Source organism: Ursus arctos, unplaced genomic scaffold, assembly GCF_023065955.2.
Source record: "Ursus arctos isolate Adak ecotype North America unplaced genomic scaffold, UrsArc2.0 scaffold_25, whole genome shotgun sequence".
In the NCBI taxonomy this organism is placed as follows: Eukaryota; Metazoa; Chordata; class Mammalia; order Carnivora; family Ursidae; genus Ursus; species Ursus arctos.
In genome coordinates, this window is record NW_026622930.1 from 31,532,756 (window position 1) to 31,558,710 (window position 25,955).

The 25,955-nt window shown below is 44.4% G+C and overlaps 1 protein-coding gene across 13 annotated transcripts in view; it reads right to left on the reverse strand.

The window, feature by feature from the left end:
- Positions 1 to 25,955, reverse strand: part of RAD51B (RAD51 paralog B) — a 716,334-nt gene that overhangs the window by 88,719 nt on the left and 601,660 nt on the right. Inside the window, exon 11 of one of the 13 annotated variants that reach the window (XM_057318612.1) lies at positions 12 to 24,347. The exons of the other annotated variants lie outside the window; for them this stretch is intronic. Within the exon in view, the coding sequence (XP_057174595.1) occupies positions 24,275 to 24,347 (73 nt within the window). The 3' untranslated portion in view covers positions 12 to 24,274. Of the gene's footprint in view, positions 1 to 11; positions 24,348 to 25,955 lie in introns of those variants that run through there. 13 annotated transcript variants of the gene reach the window in all.

Below are 25,955 nucleotides of genomic sequence, written 5' to 3' on the forward strand. Positions count from 1 at the left end.
GCTTCAGATAATTTATTTTTTAAATACTATGGTTACTTCATTTTTTTGCCTCTGTTGACACGAGAACCTTTACTATGGGGAAACGTTTAGTGCGGATATTTCGTTCTAAGTCTATTTAACCTTTATACCTGAGGCCCTACTGTGTGCCGGCCGTGGTGATACAAGGGATTACCTGCCGATGTTTCTTAACAGGGGCTTTGGAAATGTTTGGGGGTGATTTTGACCGTCCAAACGATCGAAGGAAAGTGCTACCGATTTAGTGGGTAAGGGCCAGGGTTGCTAAACATTCTATACTATCCGGGACAGTCCTACGTAACCAAGAATTGAGGTCCCTCTCAGGCCACCACCCTGGAGGAGAAACCATGAACTGGACAGTGGAGACAGGCAACGTCTGGAAGGACCAGAGAGAAAGGAGGGTACGGCTGCTTCTCACGCTTATGCTAGGATTCAGGGTCACCGGATCTCCCCAGTTTGTCAGGGGAGCCAGCAGTGTAGATGATGACATAAAATGTCCTGATTTTTTAAGAACACTGCCTGGGCTAAACCAAACACATCTGTGGGCCAGATTTGGCCCTCAGGTTGCTGACTGGCAAGCCTGTCTTAGGGAAAGACACAGTCCCTGTCTCCATGACAGGAGTGTGATGGAGCCCATAGGAGCTCGAGTTCAAGTTCTAGAGTGGACCAACCTGGGTTCAAACCCCGGCTCTGTCATTCACTACCTACAATTGCAAGCAAGTGAACATCCTCTGGCCCTCACTTTCCTCCTCCCTAAAATGGAACCAGTGGGAACACTCACTGGTTCGTTACAAAGATGCATCCAGGTAGGGACGTCCCCAGTGAGGTGCACATGGGAAATGCTTAATGAAGTAGAATGCAGTCTAGAATCAGTACTGACTGTGAACAGTCCATCGTGCCAGGTGCTGAGGGCTTATACATAAGTGTGAGAGAAAGCCCTTGACCCGGAGGTGTTTTCATTCTGGAAAAATAAATGAACCCAGGACATAAATATTGCAAGCTGGCCAAATATATGAATGTGACTGACATCAGACAGTTTCAGGAGACCAGAGGCCAGTACCTCTCATGAAGGTGGTGGGGGGTCGGGGTGTTGGAGTCTAGCCAGGAAGAGAGGGAGGGAAGGAGTGGTCCAAGCCAAGGACAGATGATAAAATCATAGTAAGAACTGAACGCTTACCACATGCCAGGCACTCTCTGGACACTCCATGGGGTGACAAACATGCTCCTTTTGGCCTCGTACATAGAAGGGATAAGGCATGAGTCTGGGAAGGTCCCCTGGAGCTGGGGCACGGTTGTGCTGACTGCCAGGCCAGAGCACGGCGGAGTATTTAATTTGCGGGCAGGGGAGTGGAAGCGAGGAAGGGACATGTGGGAGCGGTACTCTGGGGTGGAGCTCAGGACAGAGTGGATGTGGAGATGACATGGCAGACTCATGGGGAGGTCATGCGTGAGGTCAGAGGATGGGAGGTAGGGAGCCCCGCGGAGGGTTTTCTTTACCAGGTCTTTGTACAGACCCAATTTGTGGGGTGGTGGGGGATGCTGTCAAGACTGATTGCCTAGGGGACGATGGGAATTTTATAGAAGGAAAACAATTTTATTTATTTATATTTTTTTTAAAGATTTTTATTTATTTATTTGACAGAGAGAGACAGCCAGCGAGACAGGGAACACAAGCAGGGGGAGTGGGAGAGGAAGAAGCAGGCTCCCAGCGGAGAAGCCTGATGTGGGGCTCGATCCCAGAACACCAAGATCACGCCCTGAGCCGAAGGCAGCCGCTTAACGACTGTGCCACGCAGGCGCCCCGGAAAACAATTTTAAACTCCTGTCTTGTACCACCTCCAAGCTCTCCTGCCTCTCCTTCCTCACCCTCCGCTAGCATGTTCCTGGTCTCCACTGACCAGGCCTTGTGGTTATAAATACCCTCTCCTTAACTATTTTTGAAAATTTTGGAAGCAACCCCTTCTCTCACTAATGTGCTGTTATTATCCAATCTCTCCAGAAGACCTGTACCCAACCCCCTCCTCACCCCCACCTCTCTAGAACACAGATCACTGTGAGAATGGATGGATTGGATATAGCAGAGCTTCCAGACTTTGGGCCCATCGGGGCTAGCTGATAAAAAATCCCATACTGTGTATGAAGGAAGAGTGTGCTTAGCGAATTCTATGGAACTGGTTTTTTTTCAGGGGGAAATTGTTAATCCACTACAAGAGCGAACTGTTCCAAGTACCCCGGTCCATTTGCATAACAGGCAACATGCTGTTTATGCAGGAGGCCCATCTTTTTCTCAAAGTAGACCAGGCCACACACACCTCTCGTAGGGAAGACCGTGTTGGCTGTGATTCTGATTCATTCTACAGGACTGTAGGATGCAGAGCGATAAGACCATTTTGCTGGGGATGTCTGATGCCTGAGCTTCGCTAGACCCTAACCTGAATTAGTCCAGATCAGTGCAGGGTCACGGCAAGGCATCTTCAGCACGAACAGCTCGCGGCAGTAGAGAACTGTTCCATGAGTCAGAGTCAGAGCGGACCAAGGTTTTCATGGGCTGCCTTACAGAAAGCAAGTTTCCTGTCACCGGAGGGGACCAGCCGTCACACACTAGCACTAGGATCCTGCCGTGGCTTCCCCTAGCAATCAGTAACAAAGAAACACCTACCAGACCTTTTTTCTTTCTTCTAGAGTCTTCTATACAAATGTGTCCAGGGCAGGGACTAAGCACCAGATGTGGGTTAACTATCCTGTGGTTACCTGGCCCTGTGATTTGGCGCAAGTCGCTTCTCATCAGGTTAGACTCAAAGAAATCTGAGCAGGCTCCCAGGCTCAAACATTCTATGACTTATAGACAGAGGCTCAAAAATGAAGACCTTTCCAGGTCCGACTCAGAGCCTTGGAATTCGGATTGTCCTGCTGAGGAGGTGGGACAGACAGCTGGAAGTCTATCTGGTGGCTTTTGAAGGACCTGACGTGCCCTGGGCTCAAAACTCTCAGCTCCTACTCTGATTCCGTGCCTGAAAACATTGGCCCCTCGAAGTCTCTCCCGGGGATTTGAATCTCCGACCCTGTTCAGGGGTCCCGTAATCAAATGCAAATTACGCCTCTAAGCAGCAGAGGGCTGGGAGGAGGGATTAGCTGACAACCCTGGGAGCGCTGCCTAAGGCCCTTGGGAGTGACAGCCCCCCACAGAGGGAGGTCAGGAGGGAAAGAGCAGAAAGGGAGAGAGCTCAGGAAGGGTCAGGGGCCTCTGGCAGCCCCCACTTCATCCCCAGAGTGCCCCGAACACGGCCCTGGGTGGGGGTCTAATCCCCAGGCAGCCCGCCCTCGGCATTGTCTGGCTTGGGTCAGGACCCCTGCCCCATGTGGCCCTGGATACACTCAGCCTCGGAGCTCTCTGTGAGAACCCGCAGTTCTCCACGCCAAGGGCCCAGACACATCCTATCTGTCCTTCTCACTCCTCCCCAGGTTCAGGGAAGTCAGGCCTGAACACAAAAAGAGGGGGGGGGCCCTGATGGGGCCACAGTTTGGTGAAGAGGGGCACACAGAAGGTGGCAGAGCCAGCTTGGAACTAGCTCCCAAAGAGTAAACCAAACTGCTCTCCTCCCCTCCCTGCAACTCTTTCCAATCAGGGAGTCTAAAATTACGGTATTTACAGCATCTGCAGCCAAGCCGAGCACTAAACAAGATGAATAGAGGTGACGCACGAGCGGAGTGGAAGTATGCGGCAGGGCTGGGCTGGGCTGGGCCCCAGCGTGTGTGCCCCACGCGGGAGAGCAGGCGGTCCCTGGCAGGGGGACTGCCAGGATTCACCCAGCACCAAACCCAAAGGGAGCTGGGAGACAGACAGACAGACAGACAGAGAATGTGAGGACATGATGCTGACTTTACAAAGTGTCTCCCTTTCCTCCCTCTGCCTCCCTGCTCAAGAGAACAGTTGAGGCCCCGGAGACAGGACCGCTGGGGTCTAGGTTCCAGTGGGACACCCATGTCTGAGTCCTCTTCCCAGGCAGCCTTTTCCGGGGAAGCTGTGATCAACCCACATGGACTAAATGACTCCATTCATAGAGAAGGCCCGAGAGCCTGAGCCAGGCAGCTCTGGTAGAAACCAAGGCGGCGACGGGGAGGGGGGCATGTTCCGGGTCGTGCTGCTCCCCCACTCTGCACCAGCCTGGACTGTTCTTTCTCTGGGAGGGAAAAGGCCCAGGAAAAGAGTGACTCATGACCAGCAGACGCTCTCTCAGAGAAGTTCAGAGCCAGGAAGGACCTCAATATGACAGAGACCGGGGAAAGAGATGGGGCTAAGGAGTCCAGACCCGCAGACTCTCAGGCCGGTGCGGATTCTCCTGCCTCAGAGGCTCACAGCAGACCCCCTGGAGCGCTAGGAACCTGAGGGACAGGATGGCTAGACCCCTCCAGTCCCCCCTTTAGCTACAGCCTCTCCTCTTTGGTCTGTTTTGTGTCCTGGGCTTCTCTGTAAGTTCTCGTCTCATTTCTGCAACATTTTCAGTGCCTAAAATAAGGAACTGGCTTGTGCTAGGGGGCAGGAGACAGAAGTGGTAAGTAGTACACGGGTGGCAAGAAGGAAGGCGGAAGGAGGTGTCTGTAGAAACAGGGTTGGGTGGGACGGGGAATGCTGAGAAAAAGAGGTTCATATTAAGAGAAGGTGAAGATGAGCACTAACTTGTGAACCAGCCCCCAGAGGAAAACCTCTTCCTTGAGAGAACTGGAACCAGTCACCATTTACGATAATCCTGCTGGAACCTGAACCCAGGCCCCAAAGTGGGGCCACTGGTCAAGCAACTGCTTAATCCACATGAGCCATTTTTGGTAGGAAGTGAAAAGAGGCAGGATTTGCTGGTGTTTGAGTTGTAGCTGCCCACTCAAAAAATGTTTCCAAGCTGAGAACACCCTCAAATAGGCACACCATTCTGCCCATCACTAAATCTGGCCCCTCCCCCAGGGCCTGTTAGAAGGAGAAAGTCCTGATAAACTACACAGATGTGTTTATATTCTTCCCAGTGACCCAGAACTGCTAAGAGCCTCCCTTTACCACCAACATGGTAAGAAATGGGCAGTATTAGTCAGCCAAGAGGGCAGCTCCTATTCTCACTGCTTTGTCCTAGGTGGGCATTGGATTCTCAGTGGCATCCGGGAGTCCTGCTTTCTTCTCCTCCTACTTCTTGGACCTCTCCCCTTCTGTCTTTCCATTGCTCCTCTTTCCTACTGTCTCATTAAATTGTGTTTCCTCCAGGTTTGGGCTTCTGTTGTCTCTTCGAACTCTATGCTCCTTGAGCAACCTTGCTCTCTGCTGGCTTCATTTATCACCGAAAACCTGTGACCTCAGCCCCAGCCATCTCCTGGATTGCCCACATATATTTCCGACTGTCTGCTGAACATCTCCAGTCAGGCATTCTACAGTTGTCTCAAATCACACATATCCAAAACTGATCTCATTATCTACGCTCTCCTGCTTCCCATGGCAAGTCCTTCCTTGGGTTCCTCCCCTCTCCTTTCTCTCTCAGTGGTATCACCAGCCACTCAGACATCCCAATGGAAACCTTAGAGTCACCTCCGACCCCTCCCTCTCCCTCATCAAGGTCTGTCAGCATTAACTCCACTGAGCCCTTTAAATCTTTCCTCCTTCATCTGTGCCACCATAGACTCCCAGCATCTCTCTGCTACTATAGTCCTTCTTATGGAATCACCCACCCTCACACCCTCAGATCCCCTCCACTCTATAAACAGGAGACAATTCTCTGAATACAGATCTGATTTGGTAAATATTGCTGAGGGCCCACTTTGTGCCCAGGACTCGGCATGCAACAGTGAGTAGGACTAAGTAGGGTCCCTGTCCTCGTGGGGCTCATATTCCAGTTGGGGAGTTGGACAGGAAACAAGCACAGACCAGACAAGTGAATAAAATCCTTCCAAGATGTAGCCAGTTCTAGGAGAGAAACAAATCAGGGGCCGAGGTCAGAGATAATGGGGTAGGGTGGAAATCTGTGCCACCATCCACATCAAGACCTTCAAAGGCTCCTCATTATTCACGGAACAGGGTTCAGACTCAGCTTGGCATGCAAGGCCCTTGCCAATCTGGCCCAATCTGCTTTTCAGCTCCTCTTACACCACCTCCTCCCTCTCCCCTCCACTCTAACTCTATGCTCTATGTCCTATTCATCTTTGAATTCCTAGACCCGCGTTTCCTGGCAAATAACAAGCAGGTAATAAATGTTTGAGCAATCAATATGTGGAAGAATGAGTGACGGACAGAGTTCCCTTTACAGTCAGGCCCTCTCCCCTTTTGCACATCTGCTTTCTGGTGAAGCTGCTTTACAACGGCTTCTTCCCCTGAGTCTCCATAGTGTTTCTCACACTATTTCTGCCCCAGGTGCTTAGCATACTTGACTGTCTCTCCTGGTAGACTGCTAGGGCAAGGGCAGTCTTGTTCCATTCTGAAGAAAACTCCTGGCACACAGCAGGTGCCTGGAACATGCCAGTTGAGTCGATGGGAAGAGCATGAAGCAAAGGGAAGTGATTGGTGTTCTTTTTAGGCTGTTTTCTGCTAAAACAACTCCAGTGGCCAAGACAGTTGGGTGGAAAGAAGCAGCGTGAAGACATCATTGCCAAGTGGACAGCCAGAAGCACACACCTCCTCTCGCTCAAGAACAGCTCAAAGAGCCCAACGTTGTCACTATGCCTTTACTTTGAAAATATTTTTGCACAAATAAAGCAGGGAACAATGAAGCAAATACGTGCCCCTGGAACAATCTGTCTGTATCCATGAGAACAGAAACTTCCCTGGGTTGGGAGTTGGTTTTAGGGCTCAGCTTATCCTTTCCCGGGATCTATGAAGAACTGGCTCCATTTCCATCCGAGCAAACTAGAGTACCTGCCTCTTTCCAAGGACCTTAAATGAAACCTAACTTCTCTGCTATTCCCACATCCCGTTCTTGGAACTCCTTAATCATTATTCCCCGAGGCTAGAATAATTGCACACAGGGGTCTGTTGGTCTTTGGCAAATACATTTGGCAGGGTGGGGGGAAAGTGGACAGGGAATCAACCATAAAAAATTTTCAATAAAAAAAATCTGATTAAAGGTAAGAATAAAAATGAGAGGTAGATTTTGTGAATTATTTTAGGCTTAGTGCCTGCTCTCAGAAAGGTACTGGGCAGGTGCCAATCTGCCTGGCTTTCTCAAATCACTGTGGATTCATTTGAATTTCACACATGGTCACCTTGTCCTCCTTTCTCTTTTGATTCTCTCCAGAAAGCACCCAGATCCTGACCTGGGCATTTCATTAGTCCTATCTCCTTGGAGACCATTCCAGATTTTTCTTGACAGCCTTACTTTATTCACTCCGGCTCAATGTCACCAACCCAACTGTCCTCAGCCAAGCCTCCAAAGGAAATATGATCCACTTGCTGCGTCAGACCATTTGGAAATAGATACGGTTGGCTTGGAGTCCCTCCATGCGGGGCTGCAAAATTGCTCTCTCCTTCTGAGTGGGTTGGGTCAAGCCCAAACTGAGGCAAGAGGTTTCCAATGAATACAGAGCAGAGGACTATAGTAAGTGGTGGTGATTCAGTCAGTGGTCCTCTTGCTTCTGAGTCAGTATTAACATTCCACTGGTGGCAAGTATGCATAGGCTGCCTTCACAGTCAAACAAAATAGTAAGGTCTTCAACACTGAGGTTCGTGAAACATTTTACAAGAGTAGCAGGATTGCAGGCTTGGTGTGAATCTCTTCATTCAAGCCAGTTTCTGGTCTAAATTTTTGTGTTTCCAAGATAAACGAAAGTTAGTTAAATTGATTGTGAGACTTATGTATCTTGTGTGAAGTTGGCAAGGTGTCTATATTTCTATTGGGTTGACTCGACTAACTACCATTGAAATTCTCACATACGTTGTTCCAAGTTCTCTTTGGAATTTCACATGGGATCAGTTTCTTCTTTGAACTAATTTTGCACTGTGTCTTTTTGTTCTAACTGCTTGAGAGGCTCCGTGGTCTAGTGAAAGAGCTTAGGTTGGAATCAGAACACCGGGGTCGAAGTCCCAGCTCTATCATTCTTTGGGGCAAGGTATTTAACGTGCCTCAGTTGCCTCATCCACAAAATGGGAATTATGCTACTTGTTTTGCAAACCATAAAGCAACATATAAACATAGGGAGGTTTTGGCCTTAACAGTGGCCGTGTGGTTGAAGATGAAGTGATTCTCCAGATACCACTGAAGCCGTGGGCCAAGGCAATGTGATGAGAACATGAATGTGGATGGTCAGGTGAGCAGGACACTGACTGCCCTGATAGAAAGCCTAGTTTTAACTCAAGCCCATTCCTTTAATCTCATTAATTAGGATTTTTATACAATCGTTGCTTAAGATTTGTTTCCATCTGTATCATTTATGGCTGCTCTGGCACTCCAGTAGCAGAACTGAGCAGTTGTGACAGAAAGAGTATGGCCTGCCAAACTTAAAATACTTACTATCTGGCCCTTTATAGAAAAAGTTTGCTAACCTCTGGTCTAAGGGAATCAGGCCTTTTAAAGACTTAACTTGGGTCCTCAAAGTTAGGGAAGAGTTAGACAAATGGAGAACAGGAGAAAGGCATTCTGGTCCAGTCCAAAAGTAAGTACTAAGAAACGAACTTATTAAAGGGAATTTCCTGTTTAAGAAGCAGTGAGAAGTCTCAATGGTACGTGACAGAGAACAACGGGAGATGAGGCTGGCAAGGTGGACTGAGGTTAGACAGAGAAGGACCTTTATGTCAATGCTAATGTGTTTGAAATTAATCCCGTAGACCTTTGGTTTCCAAATGGGGTGGACACCCCAGAGTTCCACAAGACGATCCGTTGGGATTCAGGCAGAAATTATTATATTTTAACTCCTTTTTTATCTAAGAAATAAGAAATTTGGCTTTATAATGTTGAATAAACACAGTGAGACTCCATTCATGGCTGTGGCCACAGGTCATGGACGGTTCCTGAGATAAAGCATCCGGCGGCAAGATTCGGCCCTGCACGGTGCAGGGGGCTCACTAGCAGTGTCCTCAGTCCTCACTCTTCTCTGGGCTTTGAACAAAAGTTAAGTCACTACAGTTTACATGTTCTTGCTTCATGGCATTATGGATATTATGTAGTTCAACCTCACATATACAGAATGGACAAGGGGACTAAAAATATTCCTGCATAGAAACAACGGATCGAAGACAGTATTAGCAGTGTACGCATAGGTAAATAAGAAGAGTAGCATTTATACTTCTCTTAGAATGAATTCCCTCCAGTCATATTCTAGCTGAAAAGAAGTACCAAATTTTCAGATGCGACAAGAAGTAGAGACAACGACAATTAGAAAATACTAGGAGAAGTATCAGACATAGGGATTTACATCCTCTCTCACCTGAGCTCTGCCTGACCCATCTTTGTGTTTTGTGATAGCAGGTAATGACAGTACAACGAAGCCATGATGAGCAAGATATTTTCAGCTATTGCTTATGTCAACTTAATTTTGGCTTTCTAAAAAATTTAATCTTGTGTATGTTTTCTAATGTACATACATAGTGTGTTAGTAAAGAAACACACATGTGTAATGTAAAAATAAATATATATATAATGCGGGTACACATTCAAAAATTGTTTAATTTTAGAGGGCTCAATCAAAAAAAGTGCTTGACGGTCTCAAACAAAAGGTGTAAATACTAAGAGCTGTTATTACAATTCCGCTCTGCCAGCTCTCTCTTCTTTCCAAAACGAATGGTGTTAGGCCCAAGCAAGGCCGCAGAGGTTTGCGCTGACAGCATGGCTCGGTGACGAGCAAAGTTAGCTGGGTGACATAAAAGCACAAGGGTAGTTTCCAGAGATGAGAAAACGTACCCTAAGAATACGGCATGCCACCCAGACTCAACTTTCCCCTCCGACCTACATGGGTTTCCAAGGCAAAGAATTCTTCAATTCTGAGGGGTGTCGCCACTGTTTCAGCCAGAGAGGCCATTCCCGGTGCTGACAGGCATGATGAATTGATTCTGACGGGCAGATACATTCTATCAAGATGGTGCACAGAGGATGTGGCTTCTGGGAAGGACTATGGCATTTCTCCTGGGAAAAGGGCCAGGTAGGCCATTAACCTATCCCAGCCTGCTCTCTTAGCCATCTGGTCCTTGCTACAAAGAACCAAGTTGCCAGACCTGAAGAACTTAACTTATATCCTTTCAAAGTCTTTAAGAACAGAAGCAGCTAAAGGGACTTGGGTAGGGTGAGGGTCTGTGGCATTCCGCGGAGCATACGGCCGGGGCAGTCCTTGAGAAGGACCCAGCACGGGTCTTGAACCTAAACCAAAATCCTAAAACATCAAAGGGACTTTCCTTCTCTGCGCTCCATGAAGGAGGGCATGCCCTCTTCCTTGCTTTCTCTTTAAAGTGCTGGGGTGGGAGGATAGGGACAAAAATAAAAGCAAAATGAAAGCAACAGCAACCACTTTCTATGGACAAAGGTGGACTCAGGAAGAAACAAAGAAGCATGCTCCGGCTTTCGCGACTCTATGTCATCTGGCCCCACTCTTCACGTGGATTCTTCATTCCAGCAACGTCTGTTTCCTTCTCTCAAACACACCGTCCAATTTCACCCTTTGCTTCTGGTTGAAAGTCTACTCAAACTTGGAGCCCTTGCAAGCCTCCATCAGCTTCATCAATCTTCCCTCACTGCTCCAAAACCCACCTTCTCTTTCTTCTCCTGGTAGCCAGTTCCGAATTCAGTTCGGGCCCCCTGTGTGTTTCTGCAATCGTTCTGGGTCTCCCCAGCTGACTTGCTTGAAGGCGGCTGAAGGTGTCATTATGTATTTCCACAGCACCTGGATCTTGGGCCTCAAATGAACGCTGGGAACTCAGAATTCTTTGCCCATGTTTGACCTGAACACATTGTTTTAATTCACGAGATCTTGTATTTAAAACAAAACAAAAGAAGGAACAAGATGGGATTCACTCATGACCTGGAAGCTGTTGGAAGGGGCCTAGAACAGACAGATCTGTCCAGTGGATTTTCTCTGTCCTTGTTAGTTCGGCACAGCTGCTGGGGACAGATGCCAGCACAGACATGCTCTTAGGGAGGACACAGCCTGCCAGGATTACAGGGCCTAAAGGAAACACCGCCACAGAACACAAGCCTCACACCCTTCCTTACTGCATCCGTAAAAACCAGCAAAGGCAGGAAGGCTTAGCCGACAGCAGCCTGGAGGATGTGGGGCCCCGCTGGAGGCCACAGTTTAGCATCCTTTCACCCAGAGGAGGGAAAAAGTCCCTTCTTTTCTCACCCCTTCCCCAAAATTAAAACAATGAAAATCAGTTCTCATTATCCCAATAATTAAGTCCCATTCAGCCAGCTGACAGCAGCCAAAGAATGATTTTTCTGTGCTGCGCTGTGCGGCTGCCCTCCACGGCCCCATTCATGGGCCACTGTGTGCATTTAATCACCCCAAGCGGGCCGAGCTAATGAAATGCTGGGGCCTTGCCCTGCCCTGACCCTGCTGCTATTTCTATCTGAGCTCAGCACGTCCTTTGCTTGACAGTTGCAACCGAACAAGCAGATTTTTCTCTCCCATCTATGGAGTGTAAAGAGCCTATTTTAGCAGCCCGTGGGGCTGGGGACCCCACTGGAAAACCAGTGAATGCCCCTAGAGGTTAACTTGCAAAGCTGTTTTCCAGACTGAGAGGCGGGGTGGAGGAGAGGCTGAGCACTGGAGACCTGAAGGTTGGGAGGCTGGCGGCCCGTGTACCTGGGAGAGGAAGGGCACGGGCTCCTCGGGGGCAGAAAGGGAAGATGAGCCTGGAAAAAGTAAGGGGCCGCGCCATGGGGCAAGCTGATTTATCCGATGCAAACCTGAACAAAAGCTCTTTGTCAGTTGTCACAAAATCTCCCTCCCTCGCCAGGGTCAAAGTGAGAAAATCCATTCCGTTTGGTTTCCAGTTCGCAGGGCGTGGTGAAACGGGGGATCCCTGCCGAGAGATTGCTCTCTTGACATTCCTAGCTGTTGTTTTAACGACTCCCTAAGATTCAGAAGTTAGGGAATAGGATGCCAAAATCATATGCATTTATCTGCATGGAAATGTAGGGAATTACACTTAGCTCATGAAAAAAAAAAACAACCCAGTTTTCTCTGAGGGAAGTTGGAAAGAAGAGGCAAAAAATGTATTAAATGTGTCAGCATAGGAGCGCCTGGGTGGCTCAGTTGTTAAGCGGCTGCCTTTGGCTCAGGGCGTGATCCCAGCATTCTGGGATCGAGCCCCGCATGGGGCTCCTCTGCTGGAAGCCTGCTTCTTCCTCTCCCACTCCCCTGCTGTGTTCCCTCTCTCGCTGGCTGTGTCTCTGTCAAATAAATAAATAAAATCTTAATAAATAAATGTGTCAGCATGGCAGCTTTGTATAGAAAAGATATATCTAACGAAGGACTTAAATCAGAGGTGACAAACTCAAATGCCCCCAGGGGCCAGAGAGGTCACCAGGACGACTGAAGGGAGGCAGGTGGGGACTGGGGCATGCGAGAAAGGTTGCCTCATCTAGAGCACACGGTCCCTGCACAGCCCGGGCTTCTGCCTTTTTGTAGGCGGGCCTGGAATGACATAATTTTCTGTGTTTTGTTCAAAAGAGAAACCAAACATTTCTATTCTTATATGAAATCTCCCAATTTTTAATGTTGGAAACTAATTCAAGATGTTAAAAAAAAAAACAAAAAAACAACCCAACCCAGCATGCTAGCCAAACCAAATATGTCGGCATACGGCAAGCTCACCGCTCACATTTGCAGGGCCTGGGGCAAAAGGAGAAATGGAGGCCACGTCTCATATGTCTAAATATTGAAAAGGTATAAATCAAGCTCACTAACTGTTAAACAAAATATGCTCTGTCTGCCTACAGTGAAAAAATATGGTTTTCTAACGACCTGGTAGCCAGGTGTGAATTCAAGGTTCTGGGACATCATGGAGTCCCTCACAGAAGTGAGGCAGCAGGGGGGAGAGCTGGCTCCAGGCCCCAAGTCCTTCTTTGCCCATCCCCACTCCAGCCTGCATCACCAGGGGTCTTGTACACTCATGTGGACACTCCAGCCCGCATGTCCAAGCTCTGGCTATCATCCTAAGCTCAAATCGCCGCCCCTTGGCTGCCACTCTGGCTTAGTGGTGCCTCTATCAAGGGCGCAGTCTGCCCTTGGGAAGGCAGACCCAGATGAGCTTGGAGACATTTGACAGAGAACTCCAGGGTTCTGGGATCCAGGCTGTGGTCCAGGGGTAGGGTATCGTTTCTGAGCGGTCATACTTCTTTGGTCCATGAAATTAGACAAGGGCCAGAGGAAGGCCCTTTAAAGAGTGGCATCTAAGGCCCCAGGTAAAGTACTGACGTCAAGTTTAGATCCCTGACTTAAATAATCATATGCCCAGAAGTGAAGACATCCTGATTTGGGGCCTGATTTTATGACTAACTAGCTATGTGACCTTGGGTAGGTAGATAGCAATCTTTCGATGAATCAGTTTCTACGTGAATCAAATGGGGACAAAATAACTCTTGGAACCAACTCACTTGAGAAATAAAATGAGATTATTTAGTGAAAAAAACTTTAAAGGTAGTAACTAAATAGAGAAATTTTTTAACAGAAAGAAAATAATAACTGCCGCAGACACAGATTTTATCAAAGAGAACATATATATCTGAAGGCCTCACTCAAGTGACCTCAATAAAAATCGACTTTATCCCGAGATATGGGCTGAATCTAGAAGAACTGAAATGACATAGTACTTCTCATTGAGAGTCTTTTCTCTTTTCCAACAATCCCTCAGGATGGGTCTCTGCTCACACTGGTCTTAAAGGGCGTTGCACAGGTAAACAAAACAAAACAAAATGGATTCGCAGTGATTCATGACTCCTTTCCAAAAACAGAGTAACCCCTTTAAATCCACATTAGAGCAGGATCTCTCTTTAGGGATCACATGTGCTGTTATTGTGATAGCCATTCTAGAAATGTCGGGTCCCAGTTTTTAATGAAAGAAAACCAATGGGAAAAGTGGCAAAGGGAAAAGAGGAAAAAAAAAAGAAAAACCTCCATAATGATCTAAATCAGTAACAAGTCAAGAATTTTATTTTTATAGACAAGAAAAAATAACCTCAAACCACAGAGGGAGACAAATTGTACAAGAGGTAACTTGGTATACCCGGAAACATTTCATGTGACAGTCAATTGAAGAGTTCCTTCCAAAGAAGTATTGTTTGATATTATCATGTCAAGCATGGCTGGCTTGGTACCAAAAGAGATCCTTCTCCTCAGACCAAGTTAGGACTGACCCCGAAAGCCAGAGAGGAGCTAAGGCTTTGTGACTTCTTAAATATCCACGGAGGAGCTGGGAATTGTGAGCATTTGTCATGTTAGAATGCCTAGCACTCATTTCTTCTTCTTAACACCAACCCTGTTTTCCTTTTGGGAGCTAATCTCTTCCCCTTAGGATGAGTCTGTGGATAGAGCTGGATAGGAGGTTTGGGACCCAAGTTAGGCCAATCAGATGCTCCCCCACGGAATGTGAGTTTTGAGCAGAGGGACAAGAAGAATGGAAACATTAGGAAGGTCGTTACATCCAGGTCGAGTATTCTGACCAGACTTTTGGGACCCTTGTTGATGTTCTTACTTCCTAACTTCTGGAGCTTGATTGCCTCTTGCCCATTTCTGAGGCTGGTTCTCCAGTCTTCTAGGGAGCATATGTCTCACTGCGGGACACGAGGCACAGGCCTGACACACAAACGAATTTCCTCTACCCAGTTACACATACCCATTTTCTTTCTTGGTTTTCCTGAAATGTTGGAAGGTTCAGTTAGCTTTTCACTTCATAGTGTGAGCTGTTCATAAAACAGCCAGCAGAATCTCAGCACTTCAAAGGGTGCTTCCAGAATGAGTATGTAGTTGGAATCAGTATGACAGTGAGTCAGCCTGGTGACCCTCAGGCCTGCAGCAAGATCGATGTGTCAATATCACATGCTCAGAGCCTAGGTTCCAATGTGCCTGACTGTCCTTGAAAAAAGTTGGTGGAAAAGGCTGAGGGTTTGCCAGGTGAAACTAAAAGTAACAAAGAAGGGAGATATGCAGTGGGGAAAGATATGGAGGAAAGAACTGGAAACTGACAGCAGAAAGTTGCTGGTTCACAGTGAGAGACGAACAAGAGTATATGACGTTCGGGGCAGCAAATGCCCTACACTAGCTTCTAGACTAGCTTTTGAAATCAGTAGTAATATTTATTGCTTAATTTTTTTATTATTATTTTATTTTAATTTTTTTTATTATGTTAGTCACCATACAGTACATCCCTGGTTTCTGATGTAAAGTTCCATGATTCATTAGTTGCGTATAACACCCAGTGTACCATGCAATACGTGCCCTCCTTACTACCCATCACCAGCCTATCCCATTCCCCCACCCCCCTCCCCTCTGAAGCCCTCAGTTTGTTTCTCAGAGTCCATAGTCTCTCATGCTTCATTCCCCCTTCTGATTATCCCCCTTTCTTTATCCCTTTCTTCCCCTACCGATCTTCCTAGTTCTCTATTGCTTAATTTTTCACTTTATTGCTCTTTGGTCATTTATCATCACCTGGGCTCTTAGCTTGATACTGCTCTGTATGTCCACCAACCATAGGAAGGTGGGGTAATTTGGAGGTTCAGAATATAGGGGCTCCAAGGCCAAACTCCAACTAGAGTATGTTTGGACTTCAGCTTTACCACTTGCTAGCTCCACAACCTAAGGCAAGTTATTCAGCTTTTCTGTGCCTCAATGCTCTTATCTATAAATGGGGTGATATTAATAATACATATAAAACACTTAGCTGTACCCTGGCACATTAATGCTCAGTAAATAGTAGCTACCGTTATTTATTCAACAGATATTTACTGAGCATCTAGGATTTCCAGGTACTCTTCTAGTCCTTGAGATATATCAGTCAATAAAATAGACAAAGATCTCTACCCTCATGAAGTTTATATGCTAGTGGGGGTGGAAGTGGGGGAGAGACAATAAACAATGTTGGTGCTGTTATTACTATCTGACCCAATTATTATTATCTGACTCAATATCCATCTTCTCCCCCCAAATTTCTGGAACTTCTTTAAGTCCTTATCCTCTTCTTTAAATATTCGGTTCATCTTGGGGCTTTCACTGAAACCTGGTTGGCCTGAGTATATCTGGTTTTCTTCATCGCACTCAAAAGTGGGGTCTGCTTTTTCTCTCATTGTCCATGTATCCCAGAAACTGACAATAGGAAAGTTGTCTTCTTTGCTTCCCACTGCTCCTTCCATGTATTTTCTCCAACTTACCCTATAAAAACCACAGCTCTTTGGATGCTCATTTCTTTAGAACGTGTAACCCTTCTCCATCTTGTTGCTGTCATCAACCAAGTCTCCATTACTCATTTATTTATTCAATACTGGAGAACCCAGCTCACCCTCCTCCCATTCACCCCTATCTCCGTCATCATTCTTGGTGACTTGAACATACCTGGTCTCTGAGTTCCCTGACCTCCTCCTCACTTCCACTGATCTGTTCGTCCACCTTCCTCAACTACTTTTAAATGGCCATAGCCTAGACCTTGTCAGCACCCCTTTCAAATCTAGATTTTGTCATATGATCCAAACACCAGTTTCATCTTTCCAGCCAGCTTTCTCTAGTGTTCCTCAACCAATCATGTAAGCTCACCTGTTTATTTATTTGTATTTTTCTTTTGCTTTGCTATTTTGTTCTATCTAGGCCAAACTTGACTAGAACATCCCCAAGCCGGTTAAACCCAACTATTGGCTTAGGGTGCAATGGCTCTGAGGCAGTGTAAGATGAATGGGGAAAATGACACACTGAGTTGACTGATCCCACTTTAAATCCAGGACTTCTGTGGTTCTCAAATGACTACTCGATACTGCCCAGAAATCCTGTATTATTTCTCTAGCAAATTCATTCTAATTTTTACAAACCTCTAATCATCACCCATTTTCAGCTGATGATCTCAACTCATGTGCCATTGAGAAACAGAGATAATCAGACTGAAACTCTCAATTCCCCATCACAACATCTGCTAAAGTACTGGCGTAATATCTGTGTCCCTCTACCTATTAAAGCCAAACCCCTCTACTTGTGTTTTGGGTCCCATCTTCTCTGGATGTCTCAAGGACTTTGTTTTTGATGTCAGCCCCATCTCCCTTCTGCACAGTCAGCCTCTTCTATTCTACTGAATTACTCTATCAGCAACAGCAACAGAATGCCCAGCTATCTCTCATCTTTAAAAACCCTCCCTTCATACCACGTTCTCCTCCAGCTACCATCCTCCTCTCTGTTTCCCTTCAAATTAGTTTCATGTAGTGTATAGGGAATGCTGTTGACTATTTTTAAAAAGACTGTATTTTTTAGAGTAGTTTTAGGTTCACAGCAGAATTGATCAGAAGGTACAGAGACAGTCCCCTGCACCCCCTTGACAGCCTCTCCCATTATCAACAGCCCCCACCAGAGTGATTCATTGTTATAATTGATGAACCCACATTGACACATTATCAAAGTCCATAGTTTGCACTGCAGTTTGCTCTTAGTGCTGTGCATTCTATGGGTTTGGACAAATGTATAATGACACATATCCATTATCATATGGATATCCTCTGTGCTCTGCCTATTCCTCCTTCTTCCCCCCCCCATCCTTTGGCAATTACAATATTGATGTTATCTTCAGCAAACTGCCTAACTCTCTTTTTATTTATAATACGTTTTCTATATTATGAATTTTCTGTGTAAACAATCTTATTATCTTTAAAGGAAGATTGCTTGTCTTTTCTCTTTCCAATTCTTATATCTGATTTCACTTTCTTTCCTCACTGCACCGATAGGGCCGAGAATAGGTATCATCATCTTTTTTTCCCTGATTTTAACAAGAATACAGTTAAGGTTTTACCATTGAGTGATGTTTACAAAGGTATTTGTTATATACTTTTTACCAAGTTAAAGAAGTTCCCTCCTATTTCTAGTTTGCTGAGTTTTTATAATGGAGAAACTTTGGATTCCATCAAATGACTTTTTCTGCATCTGTAAGGTGATCATAAATCTTATCTGTTTTAATCTGTTACAAGTGGTGTCCTATATTAGCAGCTTCTGATGTTGAGTCATCCTTGCATTTCTTAGATAAATTCCACTAGAAGATTTTTAAAAAATACATGCACTCACCCTATCATCATCATCTCTGGTAATATCTTATTTAGGAAGTTTTCATCTATGCTTATAAAAATCAGTCTACAATTGTATAGTTCCTGGGTTTCATATCAAGTTTTTTTTTTTTTAAGATTTTATTTATTTATTTAACAGAGAGAGACAGCCAGCGAGAGAGGGAACACAAGCAGGGGGAGTGGGAGAGGAAGAAGCAGGCTCCCAGCAGAGGAGCCTAATGTGGGGCTCGATCCCATAACGCCGGGATCACGCCCCGAGCCGAAGGCAGACACTCAACGACTGAGCCACCCAGGCGCCCCTCATATCAAGTTTATACCAGCTTCATAAATTGGGAAATTGTCCCTCGTTCTCCATACTCTAAGACAGTTTGTATAACATAGAGGTTAGCTGTTCTTGATGGGTTGGTAAAACATTCTGGCAAAACCACCTAGGCTCAACGTCATTTGAATGGAAGATTTTGAATAGTGATTCAGTTATTTCATAGGTTATTGGATGATTTAAAGTTTCCAATTAATTATCCTTGATCCAATTTTGAAAATTAGTTTTTCTAAAAATTATCAGTTTCATCCATTGGCATTAAGTTGTTCATAGAATTGTTCATAAAGTTGCTCATCCTACTTTATTATGATTTTTTTTTATCCCAACCACATCTGTAGTTATGAGTCATGGTCTCTTTTTTATTCTTAATATTATTTATTGGTTTTTTTCTTTGTTTCTTGAGCAGTCTCATAGAGCTTTATGTATTTTACCAGTCATTTATAATAACTTTTAGATTTATTGAGCCCATGTTTTTTGTTATTGTTTCTTTCTCTTTTCCATTAAGTTCTATCTTTATTATTTTGTTACCTGCTCTCTTTGGACTTAATCTGTTGTTTTCCTTGCTTCTAGATTGAAACATTTAGCTTCTTATATTTGGTTTATTTTTTTTTAATTAATGAATTTCAAGATTATGAGTTTCTCTCTTAAGTACTTTGGCTATGTCTTCAAGCTTTGATGTATAACTACATTTTTTTCTTTTTTAACACGAGTTAATTATGAGATTAGCTTTTCTTATTTAAATTTCACTGTGGTCAGAGAACATGTATGTATGGCATCAATTCTTAAAAATTTGTTGAGACCCCTTTTGTGGCCTGTTATGTCAATTTACGTAAATATTCAACGTGTTCTTAGGGAAGAATGTGTGTCCTTTATTGTTGGATTTTGAGTAAAGTGCATAATGGTTTGTGGTTGTATCTTTTAAGTTCTTAGAAAGTGTCTTTGTAAAAATGAGTTTCAATCTCCTACCATAATTGTACATTCATAATTCCCTCAGTTTTTATTTTATATATTTTGAGGTTTCAAGATTGTGTTTTTAGAGGCATACAGATTCATGATTATTATGTCCTCTTGATGGAGAGTTCCTTCTATCATTATGTGATTCTCTTTATCCTTATTTTTTTTTTAAAGATTTTATTTATTTATCTGACAGAGATAGAGACAGCCAGCGAGAGGGGGAACACAAGCAGGGGGAGTGGGAGAGGAAGAAGCAGGCTCATAGCGGAGGAGCCTGATGTGGGGCTCGATCCCATAACGCCAGGATCATGCCCTGAGCCGAAGGCAGACGCTTAACCGCTGTGCCACCCAGGCACCCCTCTCTTTATCCTTATTAATATAAATTGCTCTAAATTCTATTTGTCTACTATTTGTACTCTGGCATCACCTTTCTCCGCGTGTTTCCTAGTATGGCTTACCGTCTCTTTATTGTTAAGGTTCTGTGTGGATTAGCCTAAGTATGTGTTTTGAGAACAGCTTATAGCTGGATTCTTAAAAAAAAAAAAATTCTAATCTGATAATCTCTGGTTTTTGGTAGTTACATTTGTTCCACTTACACTTATTGTGGTTACTATTATATTTGACTTACTTCTTCCATTTTACTTAGAGTTTTCTATTTATCTTCCTTCTTTGTTTCTTCATTTTTTCCTTCCTTCTTGCCTACTATTAAATTGATAAGGTGTTCTGTGTTCTATATTTTTCTCTTTGTTTGCTTGGAAGCTACAGATTGAAGTTCTTCACAGCTCATGATTACTCTAAAGTTTTATCATACACATTTAATTGTAAATGTTTCAAGGTATAAAGATTTTAGCATCTTATCCTCTTGACTGGGAGGGAGTCTTAGCACATTTTAATTATCTAATTAACTCTCCCTCTCCCATCAGATGGTCTCAATTAATATTTTGATTTAACCTTTATTTTAAACTCCAGATTTATTTATTTTTATAATCAGTTGAAGTGCATTTTAATCAGTTTATTTCTGTGCCCACTATAGTTCTGTTAATCAGATACTTTACTCAAGACTTAGTCCTTTTCTTATTATAATACATCCTTTAAGGGTACTTTTAGTGGTGATCCAAGACTGACAAAACTTCATTCCTTTTTACATCTAAAAATTCCTTTAACTCTCTTTTAAGTGCTAGTTTAGCTAGATATAAAACTTCAGATTAACAGTTTCTCCCCCTCAGATCTTTGAAGATACCACACCACCATTTTCTGGAATCTCTTGTTGCTATTGACATGTCTATTATTAATGCAACTGTTATTTCTATATAAGTAACCTCTCTTGTCTTTCCAGTAATTTTCAATGTTGTCTTTTTTTTTTTTTAATCCTTGAGGGGCTATAGTTTCACTACAAAATACTTCAATGTGGATTTACTTTTATTTATCCTGTTCAGTATTCAAAGTGCTTTTTCAGTTAACAGCTTTTCAAATGTGGTTTCTTCATCTCCTTAATGCTTTTCTTCCAGAACTGCTACTAGACATAAATTGGAACTTTTCAATCTACCTTCCATGCTCTTAACTTTGACTCTGGGCTGCATTTTGAGTGACTTCTTTCTAAATACCTTCCCATTCACTGATCCCCTGTTCATCAGTGTCAGGTCTAAAGTTTATCCTGTCAATAGATTTTACCTTTTTAATTGGTTCTTTTTCATATTTACCAATTCTTATTTCACTTATGCCTTCTTTGTTTCACAATTTCCTTTTAAGAATAGGTGTTATTCCTCTTTATTTAAGCACACTTAGTTTAAGTCTTTGCCAGATTATGCTCTTAATTTCTTTTGGATGAAATTCATCTAACAAATGTTAATTTTGTGGATGGTTCCTTTTAGTGTTGGATATCTTTGTTTAGATGCTAGTTGGAGTGTGTGTTTGGGAGGTGGGTGGTCCTTTCTTTCTTTCTCTTTACCTATTCTATCCTAGAGATTTTATAGAGGTCTCTGGTTCAGAACCAAGTGATAGTTTGAGATCCTGCATAGCCATTGTAGTAGTGATGATTCCCCTAGTAGTTGAAGCATCCTGGTTGCTGTTGCTTGGCTATGACTACTTCCTTCTGCCTCCAAAGGCCTACAGTTTCACAGATGCAGTCCCATTTAGTGTCATTAGCATTTTTTTCAACCTCCTTCCCCTGGTGAGAAAGTTCCACCTCAGTGTTTCATTTCTAGCAGTGAGCCTAACTCTAGTCATCTACCATGCTTGGAGCAATTCAGTCCCTGTTACTCCATGGGGCCCTCTTGCCCAGCTCCTGGATTTGGAACTCAGCCAACTGTGGTTTCAGCCCTGTTGACCATCTCAACATTAATCTGCCTAGAAAAAGAACATCAACTGCATTTCCTGAAGCAGAATGGGTTGGGAATTATTTAGAATTGAACAGACCACGGTGTCAACCACAGACTCATCACTTACTAGCTGGGAGGTTGGGGGAAATTTGTCTAACTTGTTTGAGCCTCAGTTTTCTCATTGGTCAATTAGAAATGATAAAACCTTCACCACAAGATTGATGGGATAAATTTTAAAACAGTGTCTGGCACCCAGTAGGCACTCACAGCACATATTAGAATGATTATTAAATAACATTTTAAAAGGTAAATATTTTGTTTCAAGCAAATCCGTTTTTGCAGTCAGAATTTTTTTCTCACTAAATATGGGACCTTGACTCAGAGACTTTCTCCTTCATTCTCTTCATACCTCCTTCCTGGAACTTACTGGTCAAGATGTTTAGAAATACGAATTTTAATGGGCTGATCATGGGTTATTACAAGAGAATAGATAAAATTTCATTTATTTTTTGTACTTTATGATTTATATCCAACTTTCAAAGTATTCTTAAGATAGTTTACGAGAAAAGAAATGTGCACAATAAGTTGGATGAATGAGAGAAAGAGAAATTTAAACCATAGGAAGAGAAAATAATTATGCCAAAAACCTGAGCTAACCGTTACTGTAATTGAGCATTAAATTTGTTCAAGGCTTCTTGGCAGCTAAAGGCAAAAAAGAGGAAATGTGATGGGTGACATAATTCTCAGTGGCTAAAGTTTTTCTCTTAAGTAGTTTAGCAAGGTTATGGTGGGGTAGAAACCATTTGGGGGTTAAGCTCCATTGGGGTTGCATGGTGTGGAGAAGAAAGTATTCTTTACAAGGGATGGTAGAGTCTATCCCCATGGCTTTAGCAACGGATTGGATGACTTTGGCTTTGGATGGTTTAGTGCAAATCTGACTGAAGCCAGGAAACTGAGATTGATGACTTTTTAAACAATATTTTAAAATTTTCGGATAATAAAAATACATGTTTACTATCAAAGATCTAAAAAATACAAGAGTATAAGGAAACAAAAGTAGCTTCATAATCCCATCACTTAGAAACAATCATTATTAAAACTTTAATGAATTTCCTTCCAAACTTTTTTCTGTGTGTACTTATATTAGTTGATTTCTTGCAGTTTTCTTCTAGTCAGATGACTCTCTAAATTAGGTGGCCGTTGGCCCAAGTGGTTTTTATATTTAATAATAAAAATAGCTACTGCTTGCCTATTGAATGTCTAAGGTGCTCCAGACCCCTGTATTGGTATTTCCGGCCCTTCTAATACCAACAGGTATGAGGCAGTTTTTCCGATTTGCAGAGAGGTTATGTAACCTGTCTACATCATCCAGTGAAAGGAGAGCAAAAACAGATTCCGGTGTGTCTGACTGTGCAGCTTAGTCTCCTTCTACTACCAGGTGCTGCTTCCCTGAGACACAGGCCTCTTCCTGGCACCTGCTGCTCACCTGGGACTCCTGGGAGTGGGGGTGCCTGGATCTGACATGGTCTTGGCTGACTCATGGGCCCCAAATGGCCAATACAAAAAGCAAAAGAAGCTCATTCTTTCCCTACTCTCTCTCCTCTTCCTTCCCTTCCCCTACATTCTGGAAGTCGAGTAGCTAAATAGCTTAGGTTCCCAGGTTAGCCCAGGCATCTGTTGTGCTGGTTTTGGCTTTGATAAGTTTTTCTAATTCAAACCTCTTTTATAGAAATAAAGTTAAGAGAAAGTTGAGAATCTCAGTGCTGTTGTTTTCAGTCCCAATGATACTGAAGAGCATGGAGATTTTTGTTTGTCTGTTGTTATTACTATGGTTTATAATTGAAACTGTGCAGATGTGACTTTCTTCTCTCCTGAGCGCCTGTATCTGCCCGGAAACTACTTTCATGAGCGAGTCACATATCAAAGTGTCCTGTAGCAGCCCCCAAGTAGCCAGTAAGAGCCTGCTCCCTCAGCACAGACCCGGCCACATGGTTGCCAGGGTAGGCTGGCTGCCACATCCAGAAAGGTAGCCTATTGTGAGTGGCCTCTGGCTGACACAAGCAGTGTCCTGGGCTCTCGGGGTGCCTCCTGCCTGAAAACTGGCCAATCTTCCCCCCCTTTCTGTCACCACTTCTGGGGACCTATGAGCTAAGTCTTGAAGAGCCATGAGGCCTAAATGTCAGGGCTCCTGATTGGCCACACAGTGAGCTGAGCTAACTGAGAACAGAGCTCTGAACACTCTGGGTGCAGGCTGGGCTGCCAGTGGGTGTGAGTCAGCGTCTGAGATGCCCTCTCTCCACTACATTTGCATGGCTCTAAGCACAGGGCTTGGTCTTTCCCTGCAATCACTCATCTGACCCTGGCACAGCAGGGCCTGTTTCCTGAAGGAGATGTTTGGGGGGGAAAAAGCTTTAAAAGAGGGTGTTACACACCTGAGCTTCAACACTGTGTGGTGGTAGTTCATGTCAGTTGCCGGAAGTATAATACATGGCAAACCATGAAGAAGCTGGTTTTCCCGATGTGCCAAGTGACTTGCCTCTAAGATTTAGGATCAAGGTAATTATAATAACATTAGAACAACAATAGTAATACTGACAACAACTAACACTTACATAGCACTGAACATGTGCCAAACAGTTCTCGAAGTCCTTTATGTTTATTAACTTGTGTATTTCCCCCAGTTTACAGATAAGAACACTGAAACATAACAAATTTAAATAACTTGCCTGGTGTCACACAGTTAGTAAGAGGGGTTCAGGTTCCCCAGCAATACTAGCTTCTTAACCCAGCTCAAGAGTTTGGCTTGGGTGTTCATGTGAGAGGAATGGCAGAAGATTGGAGAAAATCACAAATTTTCCAACAGACAGCTTCTTAAACCCAAGGGTGGCTCAGGTTGTCCCCCTGCACGTGGTTCTGTCATGCTAATTCCATATTCAGAGATCATAGAAATTGTGGCTGGCTATCTGGAAGAGGAGAAAAATCCCCCAAACCTCGTGCTGGCCAGAAGTATTTGGCCTTTTCGATTGGCGTGAAGAGCAGTTCAGTGTAAGGCCATAGGATGTCTGGACCACACTGGAGAGAGGACCTGGCTAACAGTGCCCAGAAGTGTGACATCCCTAGCTGGGAAGAGGCCCCATCCAGGGAGAACTCCGATGGCTGGAGTGGGCCCGTGTAGATGGTGCTTGGCCAGGAGGGGAGGGAGAGTTTTCAGATGGTCATCGGGAAAATGCTGAGGTGACCATTGTGATTTTCAGCCCCCAGATTGTGGGACCTGGGGTGCTGTTGTTTTTTGCGCTGCAGCTGTCTACCAGGGGGTTCGTTTTCTACTGCTGCCGTAACAAATTAGCACAAATACAGGGGCTTAAAGCAGTACAACTGTATTATCTTATAGTTGGGAGGTCAAAAGTCTGACACAGGTCTCACTGTGCGAAAGTCAAGGTGTTGAAAGGGCTGTGTTCCTTTTAGAGACTCTAGGGGGAAAGTACATTTTCTTACTTTTCCAGCTTCCGGAGGCTGCCATGTTTCTCGGCTCATGGCTCCCTTCCACCTTCAAGGCCAGCGATGGGTCACATTGCATCACTCTGCTGCTGACCCTTCTGCCTCCCTCTTCCATATCCAAGGACCCTGTGATTGCATTGGACCTACTTGTGCAATCTAGAATAATATTCCTATTCTAAAGTCAACTGATTAGCAACCTTAATTCCATCTATTACCTTACTGCTCCCTTTTCATCAAATATAACATATTCACAGGTTCCAGAGATTAGGACATGGACATCTTTGATTCTGCCGATCACAGACCCCAAAAGGAAAAGCTGAGCATCCCTATCATGGATGTTCGTAGCCCAGTTGAGAGCCTACTTAGCAGCTGGCAGTCTCTGCTGCATGCCAGGGAAGAGTCACTGGGGACCTGCTTCAGAGGAAAGGTTGAGCAGGCCATATATGGTATTCAAAAAGCTACAGATGCACCCGCCTTCTTGAGAAGACCCAAAACATGAAACTTCTCAAGTTTCAATGCTTCTACTCCTCATCAGAACCGAGATAAAGAACCCATCCCATGAGGTCAAATCAATGACACAGGCAGCTGGGACCCTCCTTCATGATGAGCGCAAGGGTCAGTTCATAGGAGACTGAGAGCATTCTCCCA